This window comes from Cupressus sempervirens, chromosome 1 (genome assembly GCF_028749045.1).
Source record: "Cupressus sempervirens isolate cs-2001-9-10 chromosome 1, ASM2874904v1, whole genome shotgun sequence".
NCBI classification, from domain to species: domain Eukaryota; kingdom Viridiplantae; phylum Streptophyta; class Pinopsida; order Cupressales; family Cupressaceae; genus Cupressus; species Cupressus sempervirens.
The window spans coordinates 470,664,122-470,678,680 of NC_143118.1; the positions used below are offsets into that span (position 1 = coordinate 470,664,122).

The 14,559-nt window shown below is 36.7% G+C and overlaps 1 protein-coding gene across 1 annotated transcript; it reads left to right on the forward strand.

Moving 5' to 3' along the window:
• Positions 1-7,088: 7,088 nt before the first annotated feature.
• On the forward strand, positions 7,089-13,834 carry LOC149578333 (uncharacterized). The gene is made up of 6 exons (XM_089828292.1): positions 7,089-8,302; positions 8,940-9,448; positions 9,541-9,750; positions 9,952-10,151; positions 10,241-10,332; positions 10,509-13,834. The coding sequence occupies exons 1-6, from the start codon at positions 7,621-7,623 to the stop codon at positions 10,637-10,639; spliced, it is 1,824 nt and encodes a 607-aa protein (XP_089684418.1). The 5' UTR covers positions 7,089-7,620; the 3' UTR covers positions 10,640-13,834.
• Positions 13,835-14,559: the final 725 nt, after the last annotated feature.

Sequence of the window (14,559 nt, forward strand, 5' to 3'; positions counted from 1 at the left end):
TTACTATAAAACTAAAAAAAATGTACTCATTTGAAAATACAATGGTTGAATGTGTATATAGAACAAATGCATGCTATAACCTAAAATTTATGAGAATAAAAATATGAAATTTTACCTCTTCCATTGCCTCAACATCAACAGTCTTAGGTGCATTCATCAACTCTAAAAAACTCAATTGTTTCTACATATATTCAACAAAAAATTCAATATGTATTTATTAATATTTAGTACATGTATATACATTCATTCATAATAAAATGTAAAATATAAACTTGACTTGTATTTAATATCTTTTTTTTGTTTTGGTTTTCTTGTTGATTTCCTTTTGATTCCTCTAGACCTTAAGCTATGTGGAGTACCCTAAAGAAGAAACAAATATAACATAAGAGGAATAAATAAGACAAATCATGAGTTCAACTCAAATAGTAAACTTGATAGTTGTGTAAGCTATGATACCACATATCTGTCAAGGCCAAAGTTAATGGCATAAAGTGTGGCATTATCAACTTGAGAAATTTTAGCCCCCGACAAGCCCTATAAAATAGTAAAGAGTATTGTCATAAATATGAGATAATGTTGTAAATGGAAAGGAGGCACAATAAAAACAAGAAGATCATAGGAGGGAAAGAAAACACAAGGAGGATTTGAAGGACAATATTGGAAGGATAAGATAGGAAAATTTGGGGCTCAAAAAGGCTTCAACACTTGAATTGAAGACAAAGAGACCAAGAAGGAAAAGAGAAATGCAAATGAACTGTTGGCACCTTGTCAAGAAATACAAGTGGAAATTCATGGTCTCCACACTCTTGCAAGACATGCTATTTGATAAGGAGGTTCTTTGATGCAGACGGGTATATGGAGGATGAACTCATGAGGTTCATTAGATGGAGTTTGTGTATGCTAGGAGAAAGATATGTGAATAGGAATTGGATGGATTTGATGAATTTGGTAGGGTTTTTTAATGATGGTAGGAAATGGAAGAGGATTTATAAGTGGATTGGATGAAAGAGGGATGATTGTTATGGGACATGGAAGAGGAATGATGAGTGTGGGAGATGGAAAGGTTTTAGCGTGCTAGCAACTTCACATGATGTAATTAGGTGAAATGTCCTCATCAAATTAACTTGGACATGGATATTCTATTGGATTCCTTGTCAGACTTCTTAGAGACCAGGTATTCGTTGTAAAATAATTAAGAAACAACATTTATAGAACTTTGTGTTGTTAGTGTCGTAATAATTAAAAACAATATTTCAAAGCCAATGCATTATTGTAATTTTAAGAATATTTAAAAAACTTTACCTTGGGTGTTTTTGCTCCTAGCCTCACACCTCTAGTAGGATGAGTATTGTGTGGTGTTCTCATATCGCTTGATGTACCCTAGATTTCATATTTTTCACATATCAATATAAAGTTCTCTACACATTAAAATAAAATTTACTTTTATGATATTTAGGTGATTAAATAATATCATGACAAAACTCATGAGCTCGAATACAAAATATCATGGATTGTGGAAATCTATTGCAATTAAAACTCATGAGGTTCATTAGATGGGGTTTGGGTAATGCTAGGAGAAAGAGATGTGGATGGGAATTGGATAGAATTGATGAATGGGAGGGTTTTAATGATGGTAGCAGATGAAAGAGGATTTACAAGAGGGGTTTCAATAATGTTAGGATATGGAAGAGGATCTATAAGAGGGTTGGATGAAAGATGGATGATAGTTATGGGACATGGAAGAGGAATGATGAGTGCAAGAGATGGAAAGGTTTCAACGTACTAGCAACTTCACATGATGTAATTAGATGAGATGTCCTCTTCAACTTAACTTGGACATGGATATTCTATTGGCTTCCTTGTAAGACTTCTTAGAGACTGGGTGTTTGTTGTAAAATAATTAAGAAACAAAATTTAGGGAACTTTGTGTTGTTAGTGTCATACCAATTAAGAAACAATATTTTAAAGCGAATGTATTATTGTAATTTTAACAATATTTAAAAAACCTTTACCTTGGGTGTTCTTTCTCCTAGCCTTGCACCTCTAGTAGAACAAGTACTCTGTCGTGTTCTCATACCACTTACTGCACCCTACATTGCATATTGGTCACACACCAATCTAGAGTGATTTATAAAATAATTTCTATTTTATTTTATGATAATTAGGTACTGATTAAATAATATCATGTCAAAACTCAAACAAACAAACCTGTGTCTTCTATCCATTGAAGGCCATTGCCATCAAATCATCTGTGAGTGTAACATCCACACCCCTGCATGAATAACAAGTATTCCCAAAATGTACATATGGATGAGATGACACTTCATCCTAAGATGCCTCAATATCCATCCTATCAAACATGCGTTGACAGTTAAAACAAAAATGCCCTGAAGACTTTAATGATGCATGTAAGGACGATGCAAGTGACACGAGAGAGGATGACACTAGTGGTGCAAGTGACATAAGTGGAGATGACATTGGTGGTGCAGGTGGCACACGCAAAGATGACATTGGTGGTGCAAGTGATGTTGATGGAGCTGTCATAGGCTATGATGACTGAGGTGCCATAGGTGATGATGATGGAGTTGTCGCATACTGTGATGACCCTAAAGGTGCATCTGATGATGGTTGAGGAGCCATAGGTGAAGGAATACCACCTAATTGTAAGTCATGTTCAATGCTAACATCTGTCAATGATGCAGTCACATTAAGAGTTTGTAAATCAATAGACTCCTTTACAATTGATGGGATCACAACATGAGCCATAATTTTTCATGTTGTACATCTCCTCTCATGTTTTTGTACCACCCTATGTTCCACAAGTCTATCCTATGTAGAGCCTCTCCCTCTACCCTAGAACTCACATATGTCAAAGTAATTTGGCTTCTTGCTAAGGATGAGCACACAATATAGCTTTCTAAAAACATATAGAGGCATCTCATAATTATTACATGGTGGTAGGTCAAATACCATATACCACCTATCCCAAAAACACAATCTCATCCTAGAATGAGTGTACCAATGAATAGGAAAAGTATTGGTTGTGTGTAATAGAGAGTTGTCAGATATAGAATCAGTGAAAAGAAAACATATAGTACCTTTATATCTTTATCTTTCAGTTGCTAATATGATAACCCATTGACATAAAATGCATGACACCTATCCCTCAATGTACCCCATTTGGTAATCTCCCTAGACATCTCATTCGTATTTTGGGTCATTTGTTCAAGTGTACTTGCTAGGGTTGAGCGGTGAGAAAGTGTAGATGACTGTAACCTATTGAGCATTTGGGTAATGTTTGCACTATTTAGTGTAAGGCAGTTTATGAGGTACTCTTGTGTAGTAGTTAAATGATGTAGTTGTATGCATGGAGGGTTTATAGGAGGTAGTGGTTGTTGAATGAGAACATTGAGTAGAGGGTTTTGTGGTTGTGTCACTACAGGTAGAGGGTTTTGTGCATATGTCACAATGGGTGGATAGTTTTATGGTTGTGTCACAGTGGGTGGAGGGTTTGATTGTGTAGGAGGCAGCCTTTCGTCTCTCTCTCATTTTCTTGGATTCATTGATGCATCTATATTTAAAAAATTAAAAAATAATTATAAATTATGAAAACGAAATTACAAAACTTATAAATTACAAAACCACATTACAAAATTTGGTGGAAAAATACATAAATGACGAAAAGAATGAAGACCTACCTCGTTTGCGGGGCACCATGGATGAAAATGCAATAAAAAATCTCTTTTCCTCCCAAACTCTATCAAGTTTGACCTTCTCCTTCACACTCCACACTGATGTTTTTGTTTGAGGGTATAAAAATGCCCTCAAATGTGGACAACAAGAAAAAAATATACTTCTTAAAACCCAATCAAGTTATCAAATAAGATAAGTTTAATAACCCGATCTAGCTAACATTTCACTTTTGAATAACCCTATCGGGTTATTGAAAACCCAATTGGGTTATTGAGATTTCTTCTTTTTTTGGGTTGGGTGTTCACTTTTCTGTACAACAACTTGGTGCACTCACCCACATTGATTTAAAAAGTAGAAGTATTTGGCAAAAAATGCAACTACCCTAATTTTATATGATGCATTGTTAAGTAATGTGTCATGTGTACACAATAATGTATTCTATTAAGTTATCATTACTTGTCTTTGTTTAAATATTCTCTTTGTATAAAGATTAGATTTTGTATAGTTAGAAGAATCTAGTAAGACATTGAAAAGATTGTCAATAAGATAGAATAGTTAGCGAGACATATGTTCAACTAGTAAACCATTATATTGATGACATTTCACATAATTTAGTAAGGAAAGTCAAGTGTTTTTAATTCCTTAGAGGGTTTCTACTTAGGAAAAAAACTTGTATTGTTATTTGTGTCTTACATATGCTAGTATATATTCCACTTTAATCACACATTACTTCAAGTTTTCAAAAAATGAAAACTAAATGCAAATTTGCTTTGTTCTATAATTGAGTCACCCTCCCCCAATAAATGAAATTTCACTCCAAAAATTGGTATTAGAGATGCACTCTTTCTTTTAGGGTTTCTTGGCTCGGGAGTACACTCTATGATTGGTCAAGAATGTCTATTTGGTTTTAGGACATCATTTTTTTGTGCCAATAGATATGCAATCAATAAATTAAGAATGAAACACCATTTAAAGTCCTTAGGATATGAAGTGTGACATGGACACATATTTGTTATACTAGTATGCCATTTCCTTATACTATTGATGGAAACAAGATATATGAAAGTTATGCAAATACAACAAATGCCTTTTTCTATGGGCTTACTATTTATATACTTGTTAAGGTTATAGACTATGATGATGCTAAGTTTGTTTGAGATAATTTGTCAAACATTTTAGAAGGAAATGAATAAACACTTTTCATGGATACTGTTTCTTCATATATACCCCAAGAAATTAGATTATCCAAAATTTATGAGTCTAAAATTGCCTTTAAACCAAACCTAAAAGAAACCCTTATAATAATTTAAAAAAGAGAAAAGAAAGATGTGATTTGTCAAAAGAGTAAAAATTAAGGAGATATAGAAGTGGTTCTTATTCTAAAGTTGTAGATAAAAGAGAAAAAAAAAACATATTCTTAAGGTTACTAACAAAAAATTCTTTTGAAAGAACATGATTGTTGCTTGCCAGAATAAAATGTTGTTGATCTACAAAAACAACTTTCTTATTGAAGTAAATTGTTTGATATACCCCTGAAAAACAAAAAGGTGAATCATCCAAACAATCTTGGAAAGGTAAAACTAACTTTCATTTCTTTTGATATTGTTATAATTACAAACAAATAGTACACATCCATAATGACACATAGAAAAAATATAAGTCTTGTAAATGGAAATTTCTATCATCTTTTTGAACAAAATCAAAGGTCTCAATTGTAGAAAGTTGGGTCATATAGAAAAGTTCTACAAAAAGGTTATTACTAATGATCTAATAAATTATTAAAATGAAGTTGGTTTTAAAACCAAATAGAGTTTATATTACTTCTCAAGCAATTCATTTTTTCACAACTACAAGATACACTCTAGTCAATGTTCTCATCACATAATATGTGATAAGAGCATTTCCTTTGAATACAAAAGATTTAATTATGGAAATATTAGATTTGACCATTTTTTTTTGGATAAGATTAAGAATGCTGATTTTGTTGAAGGAATGATTTATAATATATTAGGCATGAGTCAAATATCTAAGAAAAAAGTTAATAGTGACCTTTAATGCATTAAATTCTAATTTTGTCACAAATATAAAAGAGTAATTGCAACAAGTGGAAACGTGTATACTCTCAATCATATAATTGTAAATTTGTAATGCACCACGAGAGTCCTTGGACACAAGGATCAATTAACAGTAGATCTGGACATATATGTGAAATAAATGTCGGAAATTAAAAAACAACGTATGGCTGGACATACGTGAAAGTTACACGTAGCATGGCTGGACATATCTGAATCCATAGCCTTTGCCTTGTCCTGCCCTTTATATCTGACCTCGATTTTACGCCTCAGTCATGTTTCTTTCGCAAGTTTTCTTTCAATTGAGACTGAGTCGCCTTTTGCGAAAGTTCACAAGTTCTCTTTCAATTCAAACTGAGTCACCTTTTGAGAGATTTCACAAGTTTTCTTTCAATTGAAACAAACATGGAGCCCGGGAGTGCGTTGCGAAGGAGGATATTGGATTTGAAGAATCAATCTCACCAGTGCCTCTACAAGGAGGCCTTAATTTCCATTTGTCTCCTCAAAGGAATTAATCCTCACACCTGGCTGGTCGTCAATTCAGGAGCAATGAATGGGGCTAAGGCTAATTTGCGTGCAAAGCGAGCTTCTTCCTTGGCGGATCCTGCCTTTAATCAGGTTGCTGCTAAGAGACAACGATTTTCCAAAGCATCCACAAAGCGGTCTTTGGCGGATTTTGCAGGTTGCTGTTATGAGTTTGCTGCCAAGAGGCTTAGGGTTGAAAAGAATTTACAGGTGCCTGGAAAACAAGAAGAAAGAGGGTGTGATATGCGCAGGGTTGGAGGGAGAACAAGAACACCTGCTAGACACAATTCGCTCAATGGCCACATGGCCAGACGGGACGAGAAGAAAGGAGGAGGAGTCGTCCACAAGGGTGCTAGTATTGGCGGAGGGAGAAGGAGAGCAGGGGCTGAGGAGAATAAAAAGAAGAGTGATGTGCCAGCATTAGCAGCATTGCCTCTTCTTGGAAGAAGCAGAGTTACACTGCCAAAGGCAAGGCAATGCCAAATTCTTGGCGGTGAAAAGAAGACTGGTAAGAGAAAGACAGTGGAATCAAAAGAGCATCCTCAGGCCACGAGGATTACCCGTGTCAGGCGCAAGTTGCAGGCTGAGGTTGAGGAGCCCATGAATGTGGCTGCCTCAGTGTTGCCTTCTCCTGTCATTGTGGCCTTATCACAAGCAGGAGGTACATGCCAGTCGTCTCCTGTTAAGGCAGTTTCATCACAAACATGCGGTAAAGAAGAGTTGCAGGCCGAGGTTGAGGAGCTAAGGGCTGAAAAACATGATGAATCTTCTTTTTCTCATGTTAAATCAGGGGTTTTCCAAGGGAAGGTTGGGGTCTTTGATTCTGATCTTACAAGTTTCTGTCAGGTTGAAGCTGGTATGAGAAAGAGAGAAATTTCGTGTGATGTCTCTACAAATACATCTGTAGAAGTTTCCAATCAGTTTGGGCTGCAGTCTCATGAGGTTTTTACAGGTGAGGATATTTCACACCTTGCCACAGGAAACAAAAGCCCTAGTTTGGGAGCAGATTGTCAGCTTGAAGTTGCAAATGATGGATTTGCAATAAAAATCCAAGGCTTGACAGAGGCTTACCACAGGTTTTCCTCAACAAGAAATGTTGTTGATTCAAGTAGTCATGACAATCTGTCTACAAGCTCAAGATTAGGGCCCTTACATGGTATAGAAATGTCACAGGAATTTAAAATGGGAAAGGCTGACATTATAGCAGGAAAGGATCTAGAAATGTCACAGGAATTCAAAATGGTAAAGGCTGAGATAATAGCAGGAAAGAGTCTAGAGTGCCAACGAATGGATATGGAAGCTACAGAGTGTAGAAAATGCACACCATCAAATGCTAAATGGGCTCATCTTTCCTCAGACTCTAGCAATCACTCAGAAAACTCCGTCAAATATGGGGGGAGGAAATATCCACTCAGAGAATGATTATTCACATTCATTGACCATTGCAGGTGGAATATTATTTGACAAAAATCTCTCAAACTCCATGGACACAAACAACAACTTCTTTGAAGACCAAGCTCAAGAGCATACTGGATGTTTTCCTAGTAAAGAGGAAAGTCTGGCTGACGAGGAGAATATGGATCATCCTTGTGCAATAAATTCAAATGTAAAACGATTTGGCACATTAACTAAGAAAAGTGCCAAGACTATTACGACGGACTCATTAAAACATAATTCACTCATAAGTACTCCAGGTGGAAGGTTCTGTGAAAGAATCAGCACAAGCTCTGCCTCCAAAACCCCAAAGAAAGCCTTGATGAGCCCCATATATTTCAAGTCTACAAATCTTGGAGGGCAGGCTTTTGTAAAGAAGAGTAGAAATGAAATGCAAAAGAGATATAGTTTATCAGTTAGAAAGAAGGATTCAAAAACAAACAATGTAAGAGCTGGTAGCAGCTTTGCAAGCCAGATTTCGCCAAGGATCAGTCAGAAACCAAGCTACACATTGTGTAATTTGAAATCTGTTATTCCATTAGTTCAGCAGAGACACGCAGCAAAGTCAATCATGACAGGTAAATTAAATGCTTCCTTGCCCATTTAAAACATTTTGCAACTGCCTTTTGTACACCTTATTATCTAAATGTTTCACTACTCATTCTTACCACCATGTGATCTCTGATGAATTCTCTATGGTCAGATTATCTTCCCAATGAACTCTCTATGGTAAGAATACATTTTAGATTCTAGCACTTCCGCCTCTGCATCTCTGTCCATATGTGCATTTCATTGTGTCCTTCAGTTTTATAGCTTAAAGTGGGTGCAAGAATTCTTTGGTACTTGAGAATTAGGTACTTTAATTAATTGAATTCTCTAATTCTTAGTGAGTTTTCCTGATTTTCTTCTGGTTTATTTTTTCAATGCACATATCTTTCTACCAGTTTTTGGTTCATGAGAAATCTCACTGCCTACATTTTGTGCACAATGTACTCTCCCTCATGATTCGTAAAGCTTTTGTGATTCCTTCCATGGTTTCAATAGCACCATCTGATTTGCCACCAACCAATCATATTGCTTTGTAGTTGATTGCCAGACAAGATAATGGATGAATTCTTGTTTTATTTTTATATATAAGATGAATTGAATTTGAGCCTCATTATATTTATGACCTGGTGCTCTTAAAATATTTAAATTTAAATTTATTTCTTGCAGGAAATAGAGATGTCAAAGTGAAGACTTTGGAGGCTGCTAAAGTTGAAAAGAGAAGGGAACAAAAATGCAAAATGATGAAGGAGCTAGGCAGGCGCAGTGAGTTCAAAAATAAATTAGTTGAGAAGTCAAAAGAAGATAAAGAGTCCAGTATTGCCAACAGTGACATCAATAAATCAATATCAAGTGGCATGGCAATAAAAAATCATGTTCAGTCTCTGCAAGGCACTTCTGTGATTTGTGTTGATCTGAAGTTGAGAAGAGCTTTAGAAGCCAAGGCTAAACTAGAACAAGTAAGCTTCAGAAAACTGGAAGAGAAAAAGCAGAAAGAGGAAGTACGGAAGAAAAATGCAGCAGAGGTTGCAGCAGCTAAGAGGAAAAAGGCAGAGATGAGTAAGAGAGACCGTGAGGAAAAGCGGAGGCGTTTGGAAGATGCGCAGAAGCAGAAGAAGGAACTTGAGGAACAACTTCGGGCTCAGAATGAAGCGAAAAAACAGAGGCGCCGAGCTCTGGTATGTGAATATTAGTCATACCTTATTTCCTAAATCAAACTTAGATTTAATCTTATGATGATATCAGCTAAAGATTGCACATATTGAAACAGGATGACTGTGAGCGTATGAGGAAGGCGATGGAGGAGGAGGCAAAGAAAAAACACCGTATAGAGAAAGAAAGGGATGCTGCTGAGCGCAGACGACACATAGAGGAAAATGCTAAGTCCAACAAATTTGTATCAAAGGATGCTAAATACATGCGAGAATTCTACCAGGACAGTCAAACAACACTTCGTGCCCAAAATGCATGTGCCAAAAAGGTAAAGTATTACAAATTACCAATTCAGATCCCGTAGTAATCAATTGGACCTGTCAGCTAATTTTATATATAATGTTAACAATTAACAAATATTTTAAAAATTAAATTGATTTGTTTACAAGATACTCGGAGACTGTTTATACAGGGCTCCTTATGGTGGTACAAATGATGCTTCAGCTATGTTTGTACTACTGCATCACAGGTTTTGAGTATGTCAACTAGTTGCACAAAAGATATCCATAGAATAGAAGAAGGGTCATTGTTGGGCAGCAATGCAATTTCACATCTATCTTCGGCGTCAAACATCAACCCTGAATCTTATGAAATAACACCTTACAAGAGTTCAAATGTGGAGGATAATGATGATGGAAAACCAGCCAAACCCATACCACTTTGGGCGAGGTAGATGAGAATAAGTTTCTGTTTGGATGCTTTTTCTTCAACAAGCCTATAGACTTTCACAGCTTTCTAACACTCTTTTCTGGTTACAGGAAGGCGTATTTGATCCCACATATCATCGCTCAACAATATATTGACCCTGACGAGATATTCACTGGTGCGAGAACTTGCAGATTAAGTGAAGGTACTTAAAGTATGAAGTTATAACAGGAGCGGAAAACATTACATTTCTCTACTCCTGTTTGATTAACTATCATACATTTTTGTTTAAACCTTTTCAAGATGCCATCAATTAGTTGTTCTTATGTGCTTAGAGAAGATGTGCAGATGAGACTCAATTAAAATATTTTGAATTTGCAGTTTTTGAGACTGATGGATCAAATAGAAGAGATTTCAAAAGGCGTAGTTACAGTGGGGAGTGGTGCAATGATTGTTTTACACGGGAAGAAGAGTATGAATATAGGTTGCAGATGGGATACCGGGAAGGCTGAGTAAAATCATTAAATGAGTTCAGGTTGCCTTGTCTGCTTATCAACACGCTTATGCTGGTCCTAGGACAATTGAGGTTGATTCTATTTTGATATTAATAAGGATAATTCTACAACGCTAATATCACCAAACATCAAGTCCAAAGATCCTGCAAATCAAATGTTGAAAAGCTACAACAAAGTATATCTGGTTGTACGGAAGCCACAAATTGGTGAAGATCGTGCAATGTTTGAGGCACTGCAGAAATTTGACTTTTGTTTGCTCTTCTTGACATTTCTATGCGGTGTGGGCACAGGAATGACCATGAATACGAGGACGTTTCTGTATTTGTGTCGCTCATCAGCATTTGGGGATTCTTTGGAAGGATTGCCTTTGGTTCAATCTCCAAACATTGTATAAGGTCTCCTCAATTAGCTTAAATTCTGTTCATTGGGTTGCTAAATTGCTAAAACCCTAGTTTTCATGATATTGGGCTACCATGGAGTCTATTATAGCCTAGGCACCCAAGAAAGGCAGAGACCTCTGCTACCAAAGCCCAGAATCTGTAGACTTTCAGGAATGCTGGGACTCTGCTACTCTGCTGGTGTTCTTGTATGGTCTTGTGGATGAATTTTGTGGCCTTTGAGTTTATTTCCATGATCTAGATTATAGTTCTCCCAAATGATTATCCAGTTTCTAAGATTGACCAATGCATAAATTATATTTCTCCTTTGATACAGAAGGAAAAGAGAGGGCCTTTTTTGACATAGAATGAATGATAAATGTGAGAGCTTTTATTTAGTTTGGAGACCTGGAATGAATGATAAATTGGTGCCGTGGCCTGAGTGGTGCAAGGTGGCAGTCCAGTTCAGTAATAGTGTTATCAAAATGAGTGAGGGAAAGGCATGATAGGACTGTGGCTTTGAGATGACATTAAGAAATGGTGTTCAAGCTCTTCATGTTAGAAATGTGCAGAGACCACTAGTATCATTTCATGCTTTCCAAATTGAATACACTGTCGAGATTGGTCACAGATCTTGCCCTGTTTCATATCAATTCCATTAAGTTCTGTGGCACTCTGCTGATTGAGTTGGATACCAGCAACAACTGATTTGGTGGGCCATTTCCTACTGTAGTCCTCTCATTGCCTTCATTGAAATTCTTGGACACAACATTCAGTGGTTTTGAAGGTCAGCTGCCATCACAGCTATTTGACAAGGACATGGATGCCATCTTTGCTAACAACAGCAGTTTAATTCTGAAATTCCATGAAATCTGGGGAAAAATTCCATCAAACCTGGGGAACTCTCCTGCTTCTGAAATTCCAATAATCCCCTGAAATCGAGACAGCGCCACAGGTGTTGATGATATTGGGCTACATAACAATGGTGGTGGGCATGCAGGGATCTCTATGGGCATTTGCTCTGGCATGGGATATCTGTACATTAGCTCTATGTGGGTGGGCATCTGATTGAAATACTATGGATGAATTGACACTGAGTCCGACAGAGTTGATGAATTGGAAGACTTGTGTGGGGGCTCATTGTTACAGGTTTGTGTTCTTGGGGGCTAAGCAATTTCTATAGTACAAGCTAAGCAATCAATTGTATCAACAATTACAATGGCCATCTGACTACAAGGGTTAATGCAGCCTCTTACTTGGAATTTCATTCTGGCCATGACTATGCAGACATTTCTGTGTTTGTGTCGCTCATCAGCATTTGGGGATTCTTTGAAAGGATTGCCTCTGGTTCAATCTCCAAACATTTTATAAGGTCTTCTCAATTTACCTGAATTAGCTTCAAAATTCTGTTCATTCTCTAGATGGGTTGCTAAATTGCTAATACGCTTGTGTTCATGATATTGGGCTACAATGAAGTCTATTATAGCCATGGCAGCCATGAGAGGTAGAGACCTCTGCTACCAGAGCTGAGAATCTGTACACTTTCATGAATCCTGAGATTTCCTCTGCTACTCTGCTGGTGTTTTTGTATGGTCTTGTGGATGAATTTTGTGACCTTGAGTTCATTTCCATGATCTAGATTATAGTTTTCCCAAATGATTATCCAGTTTCTAAGATTTACCAATGCTTATCTTTCTCGTTTGATAGAGAAGGAAAATAGAGTGCTTTCGTAGACATCAACAGGGAATTGATGATAAATGTGAGATCCTTTGTAGACATGGAACGAATGATAAATGTGAGAGCTTTTGTATAGTTTGGAGACCTGGAATAAATGATAAGATTTGTAGACATGGAACGAATGATAAATGTGAGAGCTTTTGTATAGTTTGGAGACCTGGAATAAATGATAAGATTGTTGGTGCCATAGCCTGAGTGGTGGAAGGTGGCAGTCTGGTTCAGTAATAATTTTATCTGAATGAGTGAGGGAAAGACATGACAGGCCTGTGGCTTTGAGATGACGTAAAGAAATGGATGCACCCACGATGGTGCTCAAGCTCTTCACATTAGAAATGTGCAAAGACCACTAGGGCCATTTCATGCCTTCCAATTTGAGTGCAGTGTCGAGATTGATCACAGATCTTGCCCTTTTTCATATCAATACCATTAAGTTCTGTGGCACTCTTCCTAAGAGCTTCGAAAACCTCAAATTGCTGTTTGAGCTGGATATCAGCAACATCAGATTCCTACTGTAGTCCTCTCATCGCCTTCATTGAAATTCTTAGACATCGGATTCGATGGTTTTGAAGGTCAGTTGCCATCACAGCTATTTGTTAACAACATCTTTGACTCTGAAATTCCATTAAATCTAGGGAACTCTCCTGCTTTTATTGTTGTCCCGGCCAATAATCCCTTGAAATTGAGGCTATAATAGGATGGTTGTGTCATAGGTTTTTGATGAAATTGGGCTACATAACAATGGCTATGGGCATGCAGGGATCTCCGTACATTTACATTAGCTCTATGGGATGATATGGCATACGTATTAGCATGGGCTACTTAACATTTACATTTACATCTGCTATGGCATTCGCGCTAGCATGGGCTCTCTGTACATTAGCTCTATGGGGGTGGATCTCTGTACATTGTCTCTCTATTTAAGTTCCGACTGCATCTGATTGAAATACTATGGATGGATCGACACTGAGGCCGGCAGAATTGAGAAATGTGGCAGCTCGCTCTTACAGCTTCGTGTTCTTGGTTATGACTGTCGGCCTCGAATTTCTGTACAAAATTTTAATGACATTTTTATTATCTATTTGTGGCTCCCGCTTTAAGATTTAGCGTTTTAAAATTTGAACTTGCGATACAGATAATTTTGTTTTGATTTGTTTTTAATCTGTTTTCTAAACCTTGATTTTTAAAAAATGATAAGATGAGCATTTTCTGGTTGTGCTTTTGAACGCTTTTGAATTTGTAATGTTTACGAGGGATTTCTGTTTATGAGGGATTTCTGTTTATGGGAGTTAGGCTTTTTAATTAATGATGAAGACACACATATTGGAGTTGGATTGTCATTCTAAATAGCTTCGGTAATAGATGGAGTGATCATTACTCTTCTTTGTTCAAACTATCAATGGAAGAATTGAACGATAATATGTAATTATCATCTATAATGACTTTAAAATATTCTTAGTTTCCTTAATTTGTAATGTCCATCCTCCTCCTTTTAGTATTTGCCGAGAGGCTAAATACTATTGCAATTGTCGTTTTTAAATATCCCTTTTCTTTTTTCTTTTTTATGGAGGGTTCAGACCTGCGAGGCAGTCCAGCGAGGCACAGAGCCTGCGAGCTACCAACCAGCGAAGGCCACCATTAACAGTTTTAGATACCCGATTTTCACCATTAACAGTTTTAGATACCCGATTTTCACTAATTATAGTTCAATATTTTTATTTTTTATATTTTCAGAAAGCAAATTTCAATTTGTACATGCTACTTTTTTAAGTTATAAAATCATAAAAAATATTTATCTTTGTATTC

Coding starts and splice junctions, on each gene's coding strand:
- LOC149578333 (XM_089828292.1), top strand. CDS start 7,621: ATGCTAAATGGGCTCATCTTTCCTCAGACTCTAGCAATCACTCAGAAA. Junction 8,303..8,939: donor AGCAAAGTCAATCATGACAG/GTAAATTAAATG, acceptor TATTTCTTGCAG/GAAATAGAGATGTCAAAGTG. Junction 9,751..9,951: donor AAAATGCATGTGCCAAAAAG/GTAAAGTATTAC, acceptor ACTGCATCACAG/GTTTTGAGTATGTCAACTAG.